Source organism: Antrostomus carolinensis, unplaced genomic scaffold (genome assembly GCF_000700745.2).
Source record: "Antrostomus carolinensis isolate BGI_N321 unplaced genomic scaffold, ASM70074v2 scaffold68, whole genome shotgun sequence".
Lineage (NCBI taxonomy): Eukaryota > Metazoa > Chordata > Aves > Caprimulgiformes > Caprimulgidae > Antrostomus > Antrostomus carolinensis.
The window spans coordinates 2398-22296 of record NW_010330622.1 but is presented as its reverse complement, the minus strand read 5'-3'; the positions used below and the strand labels follow the sequence as shown (position 1 = coordinate 22296).

The 19899-nt window shown below is 35.5% G+C and overlaps 1 protein-coding gene across 2 annotated transcripts; it reads left to right on the top strand.

The window, feature by feature from the left end:
* The first annotated feature begins 464 nt into the window (after nt 1–464).
* On the top strand, nt 465–19554 carry KRIT1 (KRIT1 ankyrin repeat containing). Of its 2 annotated transcripts, XM_010172936.1 has the most exons (16): nt 465–566; nt 1015–1174; nt 2533–2625; nt 3518–3647; nt 5744–5987; nt 6287–6402; nt 6818–6961; nt 8035–8191; nt 8478–8585; nt 10109–10265; nt 12568–12719; nt 13638–13804; nt 15976–16063; nt 16419–16625; nt 16909–17025; nt 17801–19554. In XM_010172936.1, exons 1-16 carry the CDS (start codon nt 465–467, stop codon nt 17867–17869), a joined length of 2211 nt encoding a protein of 736 aa, XP_010171238.1. In that variant the 3' UTR covers nt 17870–19554. The 2 variants fall into 2 exon arrangements, with proteins under 2 accessions (XP_010171238.1, XP_010171239.1); XM_010172937.1 differs by lacking the exon at nt 6818–6961.
* The last annotated feature ends 345 nt before the right edge of the window (nt 19555–19899 follow it).

Here is a 19899-nt window from a genome sequence, read left to right as displayed (position 1 = left end):
GGTTAGAAAACAAGATTATTTGTGTGAAATCAGTGTGATGTAGGATTTTCCCCTTTTCTAAAAAGGGAGCAGAATTCTGTCAGCCAGTGGTATTTCTCCAGCTGAAGAACCATAAATGAATAATGCCAAGGGAAGTTTAGATATTAGGAAGAATTTCTTTAGTGAAAGGGTTCTCAGGTATCGGAAGGGGTTGCCCAAAGCAGTGGTGGAGTCCCCATCCCTGGAGGGATTTAAGAGTCATGTGGACATAGTGGTTAGGGACATGGTTTAGTCGGGGACTCGTCAGTGTGGGGTTAATGATTGGACTTGATGATCCTAAATGTCTTTTCCAACCTAGGCAATTCTGTGATTCTGTGATATCATCCTGAAGTTTAGTGTGCTCTTGGATTTTTTTTTTCTTTTTTTCAATTGAACCTTCACTTCCTGTTTATTTGTTGTTTCCAGTGATAACATAAGAAGGAGAGATGGGAAACCCAGAAAACATTGGAGATGCATATGTTGCTGTGATTCGTCCAAAAAATACTGCTAGCCTGAATTCTCGGGAATATCGAGCTAAATCCTATGAAGTAAAACTATTTACTTTTTTTTTTTTAGTAAGAAGTTATAGTAAATATATAACAATAACAATATAGCAGAAGATAAACTCTGACAACAAGATTGCTTAAATAATGTCTGTGTATGTCATATACTTAGTATGCATTGCCCCATCCTTATGGTATTTGAAAACTTTACTGTTTTGTAATATCTTTGTTTCATTTCGTTTCAGGGCCTTTTGCCCTGTGGGCTGCTCAGTACAAGGATGCAGCCTTGTCTTTATCCTTAACCTTGCTGTTATGGAGGTCGTTCTGACTTTGCCATCCTGCTCCTCCACATTCAGTACTTCTTGAATTTTGTTACTGCTTTTACAGTGGTACAATTAAAAACAAAACAAAACAAAAAACAAAACCCAAAAAAGAAGTTCTGTGCTTGTTTCAGTTGTGCTTAAACTCCTTTGGTTTTGTTATTGTTTGAAAGATTTTGTTACTTGAAGTTCCCATTGAAGGACAAAAGAAAAAAAGAAAGAAAGTTTTGCTGGAAACTAAACTGCAGGGAGGCACTGAGATAACCCAGAGCATCTTGGATTATGTATTAGAAACCACCAAACCAATTTCCCCCGCCAATCAGGGTATTAAAGGTAAAAACATTTTAATCTGATTTATTGTTGATAGCTCTATAAAAATGGAATGTTTTGAGGTTCATCAAAAAAACCCAAGACAGCTATACAGCTAAAACCTTAAATTTACCTTTGTTTCCTTTTACCTTCCAATTTTATAAAATGCTTACTAAAAGATTTTCATTAAGTGAAACTTTGCCCGTCTGTACTACTTCTTCACCTCAAATTGAGATTTATAGCTAAACTTCTGGTAAATCAGATTGAAGTGGATTTTTTATCCTTAATTTCAGCCAAAACTTGATGTGAGCTAGTGAATTGATTGTCTCTGAAGTCTTTTCTAAAGCCAGCCTTGTTCAGTAGATGGTATCGACATGAAAATGTTTCTGGCGTAACTGTATCACTTCCAGATAAAGTATGATTAGTGCATTTCCTTTTTCATTGTTGCATAGCTGGTCTAGCAAACAACCTCATGCTTGTGCTGACAAAAATGGGTTTACCCAGCAAATTTCATTTCCAGGTTGGTATAAACTATACTGACTAAAGCACTTTTTTTTTTTTTTTTTTTTTTTTTTTTTTTTTTTGCTGTGTACCTCATCTCTGCTTTATAAGTAAAGTTGTACTGAGAAGGTTGTCAGGGTGGACAAGACAATGCAGTGCTAACAGTTTAGAAAAGGAATAGCTGGTTGCATGGTAAAATGTTGTGGGTGGCAATAACTGGAGTTGGATGGCCTTACCAAAAGTAGTTGAGCAAGAAACATGAAATAACATAATAGCACTAATACACATTGAGGAATGCATAGTAAAAGCAAAAACTGGCTGTTTCATACACGGTTTAGAGAGTTTTAAATTGATTCACACAGAGAGCTCACACATTAATATGCACAGCTTAGTGTGGCCACTGCTAAAATATGCATCTGAGGTCAGAAAAGCAAATGAAATGCTAAATTCTGTAAAGGTGAAAGGGAAGATAACATCGAAAGTACCACCACTACGTGAAAAAAGCATTCACCCTAACATGGAATGTAGCATGAAGCTGTACTTTCCCATGTCAAAAAGAATCTTGTTTACTTAAAAATACATGGTTTGGGGATAAATACTATGAAAAATCAGGAGTATAGAAAAGTTGCTATGAAAAAAGGGGTACAATCATTTCATTTTTCATATTAATGGATATATACATAATGTTCCTTATTTTTTCATATATATTTAGATTTTCTTAGCTTGCTTTAGATTATAGCTCATAATAATAATTTTTTCTTTCTAGAATTAGGAAGATTGAGTTTGGTAAGCTTTGAGATAGCCAACTCTAGATTGGTTTTGTTTGTTTATTTGTTTTGTTGGTTAATTAATTCTTTTGGGGTTTTTTAATACTGTGCTAGGAAAGCGTGTAGTGTTAATGAAGAAGTTTCCTCTTGATGGAGAGAAGGCAGGCCAGGAGGCATCACTTTACATTGTTCCAACTGTTGTGAAAGGTAACGTTGACCATAGTTTCTGAAGTTGCACCCATTTTAGCAGAAGTTCAGTTGAGGGTCTGTTAAGAATTTTTAAAAATATGCTGGCTTTATCTGTGTTTTAAACATTAAAAGTTGCATTCAGGTGGAAACCTCTCTTTGAATACTTTGAAACTTGAAAAACTTACTTAAAATTAAGGAAAAAAACCTTGGTTTTAATGTATTGCCTCTGTTTCTGTAATGATAGCACACTTCTGTTTTAAGCTGTATCTGTTCACTTGATTATGTTTAAAAACATGCATTAACTTGCATAGAATTTACTGAATGCAGGTGTAAGTAATATATCCTATTCGGTTCAGTGTTTTTTACTCAGAGAAGAATGCTTATTGAAGTCTGTAAACAGTTTTGTTTGAATAAGGAATGGTGAATAAGGTCTTTAGAAGGCAAGGTAAGTTGCTTGTCAGGAAAATATTTTTTAAAAAAGCCTGAAGTAAATGTCTGTGTGCTTTTGGGGAAACTTCTTCATTTTTGCCTTACTGATAGACCTTAAGGATGAAAACTATCAAATAAATATTATTATGGAGTTACCAGTAGCAATAACTAGCTCTTCTAGTCCTGAGTCCTTTTTTTCTGGCAACATTATACATTTAATATTAATTCCTCAGATGAAGCTGATCACACTGATGGAATAGTAACTGAACACTTTAAGGTTTTTAAGGCTACTTTGTTGAGTTGTGAATTGTTACATGAAGGATTGTATGTAATTTCTATCAATTATAAATTGGAAAAAATTAAGGTAGTCTAAAGTTAGAACGTGCTCTCAACTAGTTAGGAACGTGTAACTCCAAGAGATGCAGAAAGAAAAATAAGATCCTTCTTATTGATGTGTCTTCAGAGTATGTTTCCTTTTTAGATAATACGAAATATGCGTACAGTCCTGGGTGCCCCGTGTTCTACTGTTTACAAGACATCATGAGAGTCTGCAGCGAATCCAGCGCCCATTTTGCTACACTTACTGCAAGAATGTTAATTGCCTTGGATAAGTAAGAAATGCCATCAGTAAAAGTATATTAAAACAGAAGTTAAATAAGATAATTTGTAGATGTAGCGCATAGTTTTTCTAGCATTCTTGTGATTAAGAAAGAAATCATTGTGATACTGTGTTATTTTCTTCATGTTTATCAGAAACAAACTTTGACAACAGATTTTTAAAATTTTTTCTAAAAATGTTTTTGCAAACTCAAGCATGGTGTACTTATGGAAATCAATTGGCTTTTTGGAAGTTCTTCCTCACAGTGAAAGCTTTATAAAATCATATAAAATACTAATTCTTAAACTTCTATAAGTGACATAATTGTCATATTTACAAGTATTTGCCAGTGTAGTAAAAAAATCCTGTTAATTGTATAACATTGAGATCTGCATTTAAATTAAACCTCCCTTTAGAAGGGTTCCCCAGCCATACAAATGTATTTTCAGGAGGGACTTAGCTTTCAGAAAGGTGATTAGTAGTTTAGTCAGATTTATAGTAGTTTGAAAACTGAATATGTGAGCAGTTTTTTGGTCTTTTTAATGTACCCTTTACAAAGAAATACCAGACATACTTATGTATGAACTTATTTGCATTAATAAAGTTAGCTGAAACTCTTGGCTAACATGAAAAATTGTAAGTTACAGGCTTATCCATAAGGGGTTCTGTGTGTAGTATTTTTACAGTTTATTAGTAGAACCGTAATATTTACATGGATACCATTATGGCAGTTATATTTATTTGCTGTTTAATGAATGCCTTCAGACTCTAAGCTCTGCTTAAAATGTGTTATGAGCCTTACAATTGTGAGAGAAGCCTTGGAAGTAGAGTAGAAAATAGTTTATATTGATTATTCTCTATGTATGTAATCTGAAAGAACACTTCTCAAAGATTCAAACTGCCATAACTAATTTATCTACAAACTGTTTAGAGAAAATTCATGAAAATACCTCAGAGAGGCAAGAGGGTGTTTATAGCACAATGACTACAATTTTACAGTCCTCCTTCCCAGCAGGACCATGAAAGTGAAGGGAATATGCCTTTTGCAGCACATGATAGCTTGGATCTGGGACTTAAAAATCTAGGCCTAAGCTTATGCATTGAACTGCAGGCTATGTTCTGCCAGCCTTACACATCATTCTGGAACAGACAAGATCCAAGTTGTCTGTCAGTGGAGATATCTTTCCAAAGCATGTACTTCTCTTTCTTCTTATTTCCAGGCTGAATCACTAAATGGAATTTATTGTATTCCAGCAAAGCACCTATTTATCTCAAGCTTGTGAGAAAGTACGTGCAGAAGCCTAAATACAAACCTGGCTTTAGACTGTTAGTTAAAATGTGCCACATTCAACATAACACTAAAATAATTTAGCAATTTGGTGAAAATATATTTATAAAAAAAATGAGATTAATAATTTGTCCCAAGCCCTGTGTTATACTGCATATATGACAGGAAAAAATGCAGCAGGTGTACAGTGCTGACTTTGCCCCATAGCTCAGATAAGAGGGTTCTAAGGCCTTATATACTGTCAGTAGGAGGGCACTTAGAAGAGAATAACCTTCAGCACAACTCTATGAAAAAGCAGGTGGCAGCCTTTGTCGAAGACTTAGCAGTGTGGAAACTGCATCTTCTGATTTTTTTTGCCTTTTTCCCATCTCTCCCTAATGAAACACATGAATTAGAAGGTTTAAGTCAGCACAGATATTAAAACTTCAATGCACCCTTAAAAAAATCTTCTTTAAGTATCAAAATTTGCATGTTGAGAGTTGCAATACTGATAAACTGGAAGTAAACAGAACGGTGACATGTTGGTGTGGTTAAGTGTTTTGGCTATAACCAATGTTACTCTTGCCTTAGCTTATAATTTCCTTTTCTTTGAGAATTTGCATCCACAGGAATTGTGTTTGCTTAACTATATTTGGTCAAAAATTGTCACATTTGGGGATTAATTTAGTGCTATAAAATTGACTGTGCACATTATAATTTAAAAAAAAAAAATAAATCTGTGCTTATCATACATTCAGCTGTTAAACAAAATAGTGGACATGCATGACCAAAATAGTCCTTTTCTCCCTGAAAACTAATTACTTGCCTGTTCTCTCCTGCAGGTGGTTGGATGAACGGCACATGCAGTCTCACTCCATCCCAGCTTTATTCAGACCATCTGCTCTTGAGAGAATTAAAACAAATGTAATAAACCCTGCCTATGCCATAGAACCTGGTCAAACAGAGAGCTCGTTACACATGGGTTATACTGCCCTGGAAATAAAGAGTAAAATGCTGGCATTGGAGAAAGCAGATGTGTGTATCTATAATCCCTTGTTCGGATCGGACCTTCAGTATACCAATAGGGTAAGAGCTGTATTTTCATTTTATATATTTGTGAAACATACATACATTTTTCATGTTACAATTGATTCATTTATTTGATTTGAGTGTGTGCTTTATGTTTAACGTAATCAGATTTCTTTATTGCACACTTAGTGCTAAATGGATTTTCAAATCCTCACATTTTAACATCATTCTCTTTAATTATAAAATGTTACTACCATAACTTTGGTTTCAAGAGAACACCTGGCCTGGATGGGGGATTGTTTAGCCAAATCTCAGTAAGACATTTTTTCAGCTGTGTTTAAATTATGTCTTCACAGGTTGACAAAGTGGTAATAAATCCATACTTTGGTCTTGGAGCCCCAGACTATTCAAAAATTCAGATTCCCAAAAGAGAAAAGTGGCAACGTAGCATGAGCAGTGTCACAGAGGACAAGTATTATGTTACATTCCTTTTTCATTAACAGATAATTTTGTTTTGTTATATTACAGTAGACTTGTTCATAATGAGATTCCTATTACTTTAGGGCTGTACTGTATAAATATGTATTTAAAAAAATTCTGTTTGAAGTACTGAAACACAACAATTCAAGGACAATCAAGAAAGGTTTAAATGATAAACATTAGGGAAGCGTTTCTCAGCATAATGAATACAGCCGTGGCTTGACTGCTCCATGACAAAAATACTAGTTGTATGACTGCTGGCACATTTTAGCTGCCTGAGCTTCATTTTTATTCTTCATATATATCTACAGTTATTGCTATGTTAGTAATTTTTAAAAATCTATGTTCTCAACTATTGAAATGTTTCTGAACTGTGTTTTCCTCCTGTTTCCCCTTTTGATTCATAGGGAACACCAGTGGGTAGATGATTTCCCTCTTCACCGCAGTGCTTGTGAAGGCGACTCTGATTTACTAAGCCACCTTCTGGATAAAAAGTTTTCTGTTAATCAGTTAGATAGTGACCACTGGGCACCTATCCATTATGCATGCTGGTGAGTCAGATGAATATAGTCTTGCCAATCAAATGCATTCTTGCTATCATGATTCTTTAGGGATAATTATTTGTGTAGTTTATCACAGACTCAAATATGAGAAATCAAAAACACGCTAGACTTTTTACACTTTGACTCTAATATATGTTAGTGTTAACCTTCTGAAGAGAAAAACTCCTTTGGGTTTTGGGATAATTTCAGTATGAATGGTTTCAGAGGAGACCAGGTGTGGAGATCATATCAAAGAGTTATCTATTGCCTCTTATATCTATCCTGAAGCGTCTGTTGTAATTCCTGTTGGAGATACTGAGTCTAGTTTAGTGTGGTAACTTTTATAGTCTTTGTTAGTTGAAGGCTGTGAGCAGTTTTACAGCACAGCAATAGCTGAGCTAAGCACATTTTGGTGAGTCAAGCTATGAGTGGGAAGCTGGACTAGGTGATCCACAGAGGTCAGCTTGTCTTAACTGTAACTCTGTGGTGATTTAATCTATAAGTGCTCGAGAGCTTTCCTCAGTTGTAAAAGTGTTTTTGTTTTATCTTTATGCATAATAGTGTCTGACATGAATAACATGAAAATCAAACTTGGTTATTAAAGAAAACAAACTTATTTGATTTTTAATGCTTGTCAGAAAATTTGCATAAACAGTATACACAAGATTTTCCACTTATCAGCGTGAGGCTTAAGAGTCCTCAGGATCCATCTCCAGTGACAATCAGAAGCTTTCCTCTGATTCTCGCACAGATTTTTTTTCTTTTTTTTTCAGGCAAGGCTGAACTCTGTTTTGCATGAATTCAAGACTGAATTGCTACAACTACCCAAACTTACCTAGTTTAAAGCAAGGTTCAGTTTGTCTATAATGAATCCACTAAATGGTTACTAGACCAATGGTTACCAAAGAAGGGCAGAACTGGTACTAATTTCTACAAACTTACTAATGTTCCATTGTCCTTGGTGTCACTGCAAAGCTAAAAACTCTTAAGCATGGAAATATACTTTTCCATATTTAGGACTATCTGTAAAAAGATTTTATTTTACCTTTGTTGTATCTGTTCTGCTTTAAACCTACCTACAGGTATGGAAAAGTTGAAGCCACTCGAATGCTGTTGGAGAAAGGGAAATGCAATCCAAATCTTTTGAACGGCCAACTTAGCTCTCCTCTTCACTTTGCTGCTGGAGGTGGGCATGCTGAAATAGTACAAATTCTACTAAATCATCCAGAAATTGACAGAGTAAGTTATTTTTATGTATAGAAATAGCAGTTTTGGCAACAGTTTCTAGCTTGTGTATGTGAAATATTTTGTGTGCAGATCACAGTGTATAAACACAGTGATCCTGTTGAGAGATTACCGAAAAATGGTTAAATGTTTTCCATTACCTCTAGTTTTCCCATTGTGTATCAATTACATATTTGAACCCTGGGATCCAGGATTTAAATTATCGTGAAAAATGTGTAAATGTTTATACCTATCTCCAGTGAAAATAATGTATTATCAGTATTTCTGTTTATGTTTGTAGCACATTACTGATCAACAAGGAAGATCTCCACTGAATGTTTGTGAAGAGAACAAACAAAATGAGTGGGAAGAAACTGCAAAACTGCTGAAGGAAGTCACAAATAAACCTGTACAAATTTCTTTTCTAAATAGTTTCAAGTTTCTATTTAATTTACACGTAAATTTGTAGAAGAGCTAGGCTCACTTATAGCTGTTACTGGAAATGTGCCATATACTGATATTCCTAGTGTAAATATTGACAGACATTTTGTCTCTTTAAATGTTTCTGTCTATACTTACTGCCCAAGAAATACACTTACGATTTTAAACATGATGTTTTGATTTATTTGTAGGAGCATCACATCAGCTACTGAATTTATGTTTACTTTTGATCGTACAATCTTTGGCTTTCTTTATACATTATCATCTTGTATGTTGATAAACAGGACCACTCGGCTGGCTAAATGCAGGCTTCTACACAGTAGCCTTCACATTAGTTAGTGTAGGCTTCCTTGGCAGTCAGTGGAGATACAGCCAGGATAGTAAACAAAATTTATGGTGTGATTTCTCTCATCCTGAAGTAGATTTAAAATTAGCCAAGTGATATGAAAACACTTGTTTATTTTCTTCTACTTCAGATACAACTCGTACTTCTGTAGGTAGGTGGTAGTAAACATGACAATTTTTCAAGATGTTTTAAAGTATCTTCATTTCACTCTATATGAATTAATCTTGCAAACAATTAATGGAGGAATTGACCTCCTTTACTTTAGGGATCTTACTATGCAGTTGATCAAATGGCAGATGTGTCTTTTAGAATACACATTTTAAGTAGACTTTACAGCATAATAGGTGATATTGTCACTTATTACTATTGAATTAATACATTAAAATTAAAAAAGATAGACATTACTGCAATTGGAGTTACAATGACTATTGCAGCAAAAATAGACTTGTGTTTTCAATTCCAGCCTCATTTTCAGTCAGTTGTCATTTTCCAAGGCATTCATTTTTATTTATTTTTTTTTTTCAGAGGTTTTTAGGAACTCAGTTCCTGACGACTAAGTAGATTTGAAGAAGGGAAGTAACAAATTCCTGCAACTTTTTTAGTCAAGCAGCTGAAACATTTTATCTGTTAGAGAGATGGAAACAAGAAGTTTCACTGATTTATGACTTGTGTGTATATGCTTCAAGGACCCGATTTACATTTAAGTACATCTTTCAGGAAGCATACTCTGGGCCCATGTGCAATTCAGTGAAAGCTATGGGAGTACAGACTAATGAGGGGAATGATTCATAACCTGCCAATAATAGTGGGGTGGACATTTAGGGATATGCATAGGCCGTTGAGCCTAAATCCCTCAGGAACTTTTAAATGCCTGCTTACCTTTGAGTTCAACAGAAGTGAAGTCCTCAAAATACCAGTAAGATCTTTCTTGGAGTCATTGTGGTGAAAAGCTTAGTGTGAGAACTGGCACAGCACATGAAATAAGCAGTTTGGATAAAGAGTAAACGTGCAGGAGTTGTGGAATGTTGTTTTTCTCAACAGTATGGATGTTGCTGAATTATGGCAAAAGTGCTTTCCTCTGCAGAAGCACCAACAGAAAGCATTTTAGCAAGTTCTTTGTTTAATATGTTTAAATTTTTATGTAGTATGAAAAGGCACGAATTTATCGTATGGATGGGTCATATCGCTCTGTGGAGTTGAAACATGGAAACAATACTACTGTACAGCAGATAATGGAGGGGATGCGTTTGTCTCAAGAAACTCAGCAGTACTTCACTATCTGGATCTGTTCGGAGAACCTCAGTAAGTAACAAGGAAGATGGTTATATGTGAGACTTGATCATAGTTTTTTCATTTCTACTTGCCTTTAGAAAAAAATAATATTTTCTTAGGAAAATATGAAACATGCTCTCTGACAATTCTCTATTAACCCCTTTCTATCAGCTTTTAAAAGCCATTCTTTAGGAGTTAATTTGTATCTAGACTGTCTTTTAATACACCTTGCCCCTGCCAGAGACTCTGTAATCCCTGTAGGTCTCATTCTTTTTGTCTTTTGCGTAGGGAGTGAAACCCATTTTTCTATTTCCTCTGCTTAAGCTTTCCTCCAGTAGATAACTCCCAGCCTTTACAGCCTGATGTATCCAAACTGTGCTTTCACAGCTTCTCCATTTTAGCCATCATTTTGGATACCCCCAGTAGGTCTGACCCTGTATCACTGGCATCTGGAATGTATTTCATCTAGGAAGATGGGGCTAGTCCAGATTGCCTTTCTGTTCTAGGGCACCTTTGGTGTCATAGTCCTTACTGCTAACTTACCCTGATTTTAGTGGTATTTTTCTTCCCAGAGTATCTGAAATTGGATGCATGTAGTTGTTTTTACCAATGTAGTCTGTTTAAAACTAGTAATTAAAGTAAGGCTGATTAATTATTTTCATTAGATCCTTTAATAATATGAATTTTCATGTGTTTTGCACCAAAATTATTTTTGATAAGCAAGTGTTCAGATATGTTTGGTGGGAGGGAATTCTGCTGCAAAACGTCATTATTACGTTTGCTGTATTTTCAGTATTTCTGATCTAAATAAAAAGTATACTGTAGTTGTAGTGTGAGATACATAGCAAAAGATAAATAGAACCAACCATGAAAGAGTCAATGCTTGTCATTGTGTTTTGTCAGAAAACATGGTAAACAGAACTGCTGCAACAAGATAGCTATGGAACACATTATAATGGATGTAAAAAGCACAGTTCAGGTCTGGTAGGATACTGTACTGACTACCACGAGCACAGGAGCCTTGCATGTAAAATTGTATTTACTGTTGTCAATCTTCCACTACAGTGGCATCGTTACTTTTTTTTTTTTTTTTAATCTATAAATATTGCAGAGAATCTTCATTCTTTTAAAATCTTTTTCTCCCAGTGTCATGCTCTTTGCCTTTTTCCTTTGCTGTATGCTGCATGGCTACTATAACCCTCAGTTAAACATCGATGTTAATGTCTGGAAGAAAAGGAAGCGTTTCAGTGTTGAAGTCTTGCTGCTTGTGCTTTTTATAAATATGTATACCGTGTTTTACTCAAATGACTGAAGTGTTACCCTTGCATTTAAGGGGAAGAGCTCATTGATACATTGTTAAAAACAAGTAGTTCTCTAGATATTTAACCTAAGTTTGAAATTGAGTCAGCTTCTGATTTATGGCTTCAAACAACTAATGGCCAAGTTTTGTTATAAAATATATTTCTTGCAGTTTGTTTACAGCTGTAAAGACCATTGTTTTCTCATTTGTAGGACAGATAGTGTTCTTCTGTGTTTAAATGCGAGGTGAACAGATTATTTTTAAGGAAAACATGTTGCACTATAACATGTCCTGTGAAGTTTTTGATAAAATGTGAAATGTCACAATGTAAAAGCCAGAGCAGTGAGGATAAGGCAGATACAGTCTTGTAGTTTCTCACTACTAGAAAATAGCCAAGCAGTAATCACAGGGACTGGCAGGGTAAGTGAATGAGCATAACTGAAGGTGTGGACTCTAGTACGTAGTAAGACTGTAGTCAGAAGATCTGTATTAATTTCTCAGCTCTCATATACACAGGAGAACATGAAACATTGAATGACTGTACCCTGTTAAGAATCAGGACATTTTACAGATTTGAAAAAAAATAATGTCTGTTCTGAAAAGTTTATGGTTTATATATATCCAAAAATGGCAGATATTTTTATAAGTTATATCTGTATTTTTCTGCCAGATAACTGGACTTTGTATTTCTCCCATAATAATTGAGACAAGTCTCTAATGTATTATTGTGTTCTTAAGGTCTGTCTTGGTATTCCATTAAATTTTTAAATACAACTTCACTCTTAGACAAGCTGAAAATAACAAAGGTTCATCATTAGTGCATTTAGTGACTTGATGCTGAGAGTTTTGTCAGTAAACCTGTATTTTCAAAACCTTTTATATATAGCAGTTTAGAAAACAGAAAAATATTTGTTAATGAGTCTTTAGTTTCAGATACTCTGGTTTTGGTGCAGAATTTAATTATATATGTGTGTATATATATATATATATGTGTGTGTGTGTGTTTAATAAACAAAACCTGTTATTTTTCAGGCCTCCAACTGAAGCCATATCACAAGCCTTTGCAGCATATTCGAGATTGGCCTGAAATATTCACTGAACTGACAAACTTGGATCCTCAAAGGGAAACTTCACAGCTTTTCCTGAGAAGAGATGTGAGACTTCCGCTGGAAATAGAAAAAAAGGTCTGCACGTGGAAGAGATAGCATGAAATATTGGCCAGAGTCAGAACATTTTGACCAACACTCAGTGTGTTTAATGACTGTAGTAATTTCCAAACTTAGAATCATAGAATGGTTTGGGTTGGAAGGGACCTTAAGGATAATCTAGTTCCAACCCCCCTACCATCAGCAGAGACACCTTCTACTAGACCAGGTTGCTCAAAGCCTCATCCAGCCTGGCCTTAAACACTTCCAGGGAGGGGGCATCTACAACTTCCTTGGGCAATCTGTTCCAGTGTCTGACCACCCTCACAGTGAAGAACTTCTTCCTAATATCTAATCTAAACCTACCCTCTTTCAGTTTAAACCCATTTCCCCTTGTTCTGTCTTTAACTTATTTAAACTGGACCTCTCCTTTTCTGTAATAGTTTTGAGTCTTTGGGTTCTTCCTTCCCTCCCTCCTTCCTTCCCTCCCTCCATCTTGTCTTCCTGCCCTCTCTCTCTTCTCTCTCTCCTTCTTCCCTTTCTAACTGTTTCATTTATCATAAGTCTCTGTGCCTCAGTCTCTGTCTGTCATATAGCTAAAAACAACCTGCCCAATTTTCTTCCTTATGCTGTGATTTTTCAGATATTTAATTGGTCAATTAAATGGCATTATTCAAACATATTATTCAAAATGGATTAATGGGGGGAAAAAACCCCACACATGTCCGTATTTCTGTGAACCTTTTGATTGGGCATGGTATGGTAGTCACCTTTAATTTGTGTGTTAGATCAGTGAAGTGTTTAATTAAGTCAATGAAAATACGTCATTTTTTCTGTTCCAAAGCATTAGTAAGATGTACACTTCAGTCAGGATCACACCTGCTGTCTCTGAATTGGTGAGAAATTGTATTTATAGTTTCTAAGCTCATTTTCTTGGTATTTAAATCTTTTTAACAGATTGAGGATCCATTGGCTATTCTTATCCTTTTTGATGAAGCCAGATATAATTTACTGAAAGGTTTCTATACATCACCTGATGCCAAGCTGATCACACTGGCAAGTCTACTTCTACAAATAGTCTATGGAAATTATGAGAGCAAGAAACATAAACAGGGCTTTCTAAAGTAAGTATGTGTGTTTAAAACTTAAAATTATGTTTTTAGATTAAATATTTTTGGATAGCACTTACTATGAAACTCTCAAATTTTAGGTATATTTATTATTTTTCTCCATCACTGAGCCCTAGTTCAGGATAATTGCATAACCGTCATAGTATTAATAGAAGCTGGACAAGGAGTCTGAAAAATGCATTATCTTAATTATTGCAGTTCTAGGCAGAGGGATGGAGGTTCTGTATTCTGTAAGTCTGTACTGAGATAAAATGATACCAATATGAGTACCAGTATTAATGTGAATGAAGGGTTTTGAGAGGACTAAGACTTTGGACAGTGCTGAAAAACCCTCTTATTATGGCCAGTTAGACCAACTTCTTCTAGGATTGGCTTTCATCCCTCTTTGAAGAGGACAGACCATGCAGAGATACTACTGTTCTCTCATTTGTATGTGAACTGCTATACTAAATTGGTCAGAAACCTGGCACCAGGAGGGCTCTGCCAGATGGTGCTTTTCTCTCCCCTTCTCTCTGCTTGCCAGCACAACAGTAGCTGAGCTGTTCTGGGATGTGGCTTTTCCCTCCCCTGTACATTTCTACAGCAGTATCTGAGCACATCAGGATTTCAGTTCTCTACTGTGTGCACCTTCACTCCAACCCCTACCATCTGTACCTCGGTTCATTCATGGCATGCTAGTATACTTCTCCTATTCACAGCATTGACTGAGCTGTCTTGACTTGATTTTCTTTGGTTGCATTCTCCACCATCAGTAAATCCGGGGGCATTTTCTGCTATAGTTTCTGTGATGTAAGTGTGGGCTGCTTCTGACAGGGCTGGCTGTACTGACTGCACGTGCTTGTTCCCTTCTCTTCCTTCTGTTAGGTGTAGACTGTAGCATTACAGAGGAAACTAGGTGAATGAGCTCACTGACTAGAAAACTTTTGTGGGGGCTGTTCAGTAGGTTCAGCTGTTGACCCGTCTTGTCCTGCAGTTACACAGTTGGTAGACCATAAGGAGAACTGGATTTAAGTGGGACACCCACCTGCAGGAGCTTGCACTTTAAGTGGGACACCCACCTGCAGGAGTGTGCAGTTAAACACAGCTGGGTTTAATACACAACTACCCCCTGCTGAATTTTTTTTGCTGAACCCTAGCAGCTGCAGGGTGGCGTTCCTTTCCACACTGAGGTAAATCAGCAATGTGGTTCTGAGTTGATCCTGCTCAGTGTGAGTGTTTGACTCTATAGATAGGACTACTTGGAAAAATAGTTTGGGCCAGATAAGAGCCTTGTGAGCATTTGGGCATGCTTTCCATCCATGTTCAAATGAAGATGTTGGAAAATATCTCAACTTGTTCTTCTTCAGACAGATGGAGAGATTTATATTCTGAATTATATGTAATTGACATAGATGTTTATTAAAAGACTGATAATTTCAAAAATATATCCAGGCTGTTGTTTGTATGGGAGTACCCTTGACCTTAAAGACCTGGACACGTTATCCTGAGCAGGGGTTTTGCTTCACATGTGCAGTTACTGACAAATAGAGTTGAAAATTACTATTAGGTTACATCACTAGGTTTTTGAGACCATCTTAATTGTGCATAAAAGCAAACTAGTAAAGGTTTCCTTTTAGTGTTTTTTTGTTTGCTGTGTTGTTTTGGTTTGTTTTTTTTTTTTTTAAAGGCACTTTATATAAATAGCTTCACTTTCATGTCATGTAATATGTAACTTACATGTGGAAATTAACTGGGACAAGTCCTTGGTAGTGCTGAGTACAGCAGTGGAGGGAAGAGTATCTATCATCTTTTCTGAGTATGTGATATTCTGGTGTAAATGGCTGTTCATATCTAATTTTGGCTTCCAAACTGGAATTCATGAAGCTGGTCTGTAATCAAGAATCACATGTTGTGCCACTAGCATTTCCTCTCCCTGCTGTGTCCATGATGCGTGATACAAAGTGTGTAATGCACAGCTGGATCTCCATTAACTGGGAATTACACTGTATCTTAGGAAGCCTTAGCTTACATTTCAGGAAAGCTTCTCACCTGATGAAGCAAGATAGAGTAGGAGCTGACTGTCTAGCTCAATGTGGGACTTGAAGATACAAACTGGCAGACGTTGTTCTTTCTCCTTAAGTTGTTTAGTGAAGAAAAACTTTTTTTCTGCTTTGTTTTTCTCTTAGTGAAGAAAATCTTAAATCTATAGTACCAATCACTAAACTGAAAAGTAAAGCTCCTCACTGGACAAACAGGATACTTCATGAATACAAGGTGAGATAAATAATCAAATAGTAGAACATTCTGTTTTAAACATTTTTTGACTGGTTGTCAGTTAATGAACAAAAACACTGGTATATAAAGCTAGAAATGTGTAAGTTCTGAATTTTTGGGATGGGTTGTTGTAATGTTGTTTTTCTTGTACCTTTACAGTTGATCTGTTTGTCAGAAGTAAAAATAATTTTCATCTGTTCTTTTATCTCCAGTGTTAACTTTGTAGTGGGGATACTGCGAGTTCAGGTATACATGTAAAACTATTTTAGTTGGAATTCCACTAAATAGCGTTTTTTCTTCAAATAACCACAACTATTTGGGAAGACTTGTTGATGGATTGTTCCTTTATTTATAGAATCTCAGCACCAGCGAAGGTGTAAGTAAAGAGATGCATCACCTTCAGCGCATGTTCTTACAGAATTGCTGGGAAATTCCTACTTACGGAGCAGCTTTTTTCACAGGACAGATATTCACCAAAGCAAGTTCAAGTAGCCATAAAGTCATCAAAGTGTATGTAGGAGTCAATGTAAAAGGGCTGCACCTCCTCAACATGGAAACAAAGGTCAGCTTAAGTGAACTGCCAGTGATAACTGCTAAGCTTAATTCTGTTCTCTTAAATTCTTTGTGCTAGTTGTCATTTCACATCTGACTCTTTGGATAAACTTGACTGTGAAGATTTCCAAGATTTTAAGATCTTTATAAGGTGCTACTAATAGAAAATCTTGTATTTTTACACTTGACTACTTTATAAGCTACAGCTTACAGTCAGAGTCCTGTCTAAGTGAACACAGGATAATTCAGTTTGTATATTTTCTGAGTGACAGTTTCCTTACATTTTATTGTAGGCTTTACTCCTCAGCCTAAAGTATGGTTGCTTTATGTGGCAGTTGGGAGATGGCGATGCATGTTTTCAAATCCACAGTCTGGAAAACAAAATGAGCTTTATTGTGCATACCAAACAGGTAAGCATGGTAATTTTTGATCCTTTATGTTCAGTTATATTTTCCTTAACTAGATACATGCCTATTCTCTGTTGAGATTGACCGCCCTTGTACAATATAAAAGAAGCCCAAGCTAAACCCCCACAAAAGTTATCTTAAAACTTTTTAATATTTCAGAATGTTTGCTTGTTTTCCTAGCATGCAAAGCCTTTAGGGTTCAAAATACATAAAATGCATCTGTAACCATTGAACTTTTTTTTTTTTTAATGGAAACTGCTTGTTGCACGTGCCAAATCCCTCAGACTCTAAGGAGAATTCTAAATATGATGAGAATCACAGTGTTAGAGTTGGCAACTTTGCTATCAAAACTAGGGAAGTTTGAGATTGGATAAAACTGAGGATCTGTGAAAGCAGTGTTTTAAAGCAACTTCACTGCAATTGCTACAGCTTTTGATAGTGTTTGTGGATGTCTGATGGAAAATGCTTGTTTTACCCGACTCTGCATCAGTGGTAATATACCATGTTAAAATGTGTTCACACAAAATTATAGCTTTGAGTATCTTGCATACTTTGACAGTAGTTGGTTTTGATTCTTATATAAAAAGGTGATTATAGTGGAAGAGATTGAGTATTTTGAAAAACACTTTCTGAGAAAAATGTAGGTTTTATTTTCCTTATTTCTAAAGTGATGCAACTTCTAACATTGTCTTTGTCTACTTGCATTTGCCATATACTTAAATTAATTGTGTCATAGTTCTGAAATGCTGATAGAATTCAATTTATACCTTTATAACAGGCAGCTCTCGTTGTAAAACTTCTGATTAAATTAAATGGCCAATTAATGCCAAGTGAAAGAAATGAATGATAGAAATGAAGAATAATTACAAACCAGCATCTTATGGCTAAGCAAAAACCAACTTATTTCTCATCGTAACAGAAGACTTCCATGTACATGAATTTTACACAATAGAAAAGTCCATTTGTACAGTTTTTTTAACTTTGTACAGAAGCTGCATGGTTTATATATTTTTTTAAAAAAACTATACAACTTATCTATTATTTTTATAAATATTTTTGTGTTTCATATATAAGCTATTGTAGAGCTTGAGCTTAACCAATAAAGCTAATGAAATGTAAATGGTTTACTGAGTTGGACGAGCATGAATCAAGTAAGGCTTTTGTTCCCAGAGGACTATGGGACTACCAGTGCCATTAAGCAAGTCTCAGTTAACCTCTTTACCTTTTGTGTCATTCTGTGGAACATCAAGGAGGATGTATACGTAACAATATTTTGTAGACACATTTTATTTTTAAGATACTGTTGATAAGTACGCTTAAAAGACCAGTTAGACCTTTGAGCAACTACTTTTGATAAACTCTTGGTTTTTATTTGTTTTCTGACAAGTGTTCTAGTTGGCTTTATTTTTACTCTTAACTTTCTCGTACTTCGTATTCATATTTATTCTAAAATATTGCATGAGGATGTCAAAAGGGAAATACTTTAAATCATTCAGAAGCCATATTAAATGTTTAGCATGCTTGGGTTTTTTAAAAAAATGGGTTTTTACTTTTGCTGTGCAATATAAAATGTGTATATGGAGGAGGGCGAGATACAGATTTACAAATGAATCTTAACTCAGAGGACTTCAGAAAGTTTAATAAATCTTACCCTGGATTGCAACACATCTGCAGTAACAAAAACTGATACAGGAGGTACTAAGTTATTTCTGTTAAACAAATTTTCCTACTCATTTCTTCAGCTTCTTGAGGCTATGAGCAGTGCAGCATGCAGGAAGGAAGACTGGTAATACAAGAAACTCAGATACATTTTGTAAGCATTATGCCTGCTCTTGCTGAGTCAGGGTTGGGTCTCAACAAGTTGGGTCTCAAATGTAAGGTGGGACCCTATGCAGTCTGAAATATATCCTTGTATGTTAAAATAGTATCCATAATACAAATCTTTAAAATTTCTGGTTGTATTTCAGGGTTTTAAGTGCACTTGGCTATTTCTTCCATGTAAACTGCATGCTAAAGCAGTGTGCAATATTTTGTAAAAGTTGTTTTTTTTAAAAAATGAAAATTAGCACTTGCCTCTAAGTTTTCAGATAAAAGTTAAAATGAATGTTTAGGAACTGTGCTGTTGTATAATAACTTTACTCATACTTTACCACTAGTAAGTGCAGTTTGAGAAATTAAAGTAGTAAGCAGTTAAAAAAAGTGAACAGGAGACTCATATTTTGTAATCTTCTTAGCAAAGTATACTTTTCTACTTAAACTTCATTGTCATAAATAACAGTAAATCATGGATTGTTTTATTTAAGGTAAATAATGCAACAGTCAGCTCCTTCATAGTGCATCCGTGCTATCACTTGGCACTGGTATCAGAAATACACTTCTCTATATAGCACTTTGTTAGAAAACTAGAGGAAAAACGTTAAAAAGTGTGTCAGTTGCATATTTAACAATAGTATTAATATGCCTTATTGCTGTATAGTTCTTTCTGCTAAATTCTTATTTATTACTACCTAATAAATTGTTTGCAACAATTCATGTTTGTTGTTTTTATTACTGCAGCTGGCATGCAAGTGCCATCAAGTGTCTTACCAAGCAGGTGTTATTTCCAAAGAGCAGTATTTTGTAACAGGCTTATCTTTGCAAGGTATGAAGGAAGATAATCAGAGAGGATCATAGGGAGGGTCCCATGGTGACTACAAATTAAGGTAGTGCACCTTGGAAACTACTCAGGAATTCATCAGGAGAATTGGAAACTATTAGTCATGGCAAACCAAGTTTGCAGATGTTGTGTGGAGTCGTCAGTGGAGTCGTTAAGCAGGGAAAGCCTGGTTACACAGTCCTAGCAGGCTTTGGGCACCTGGGTGGGAGTTCCACTGTGTT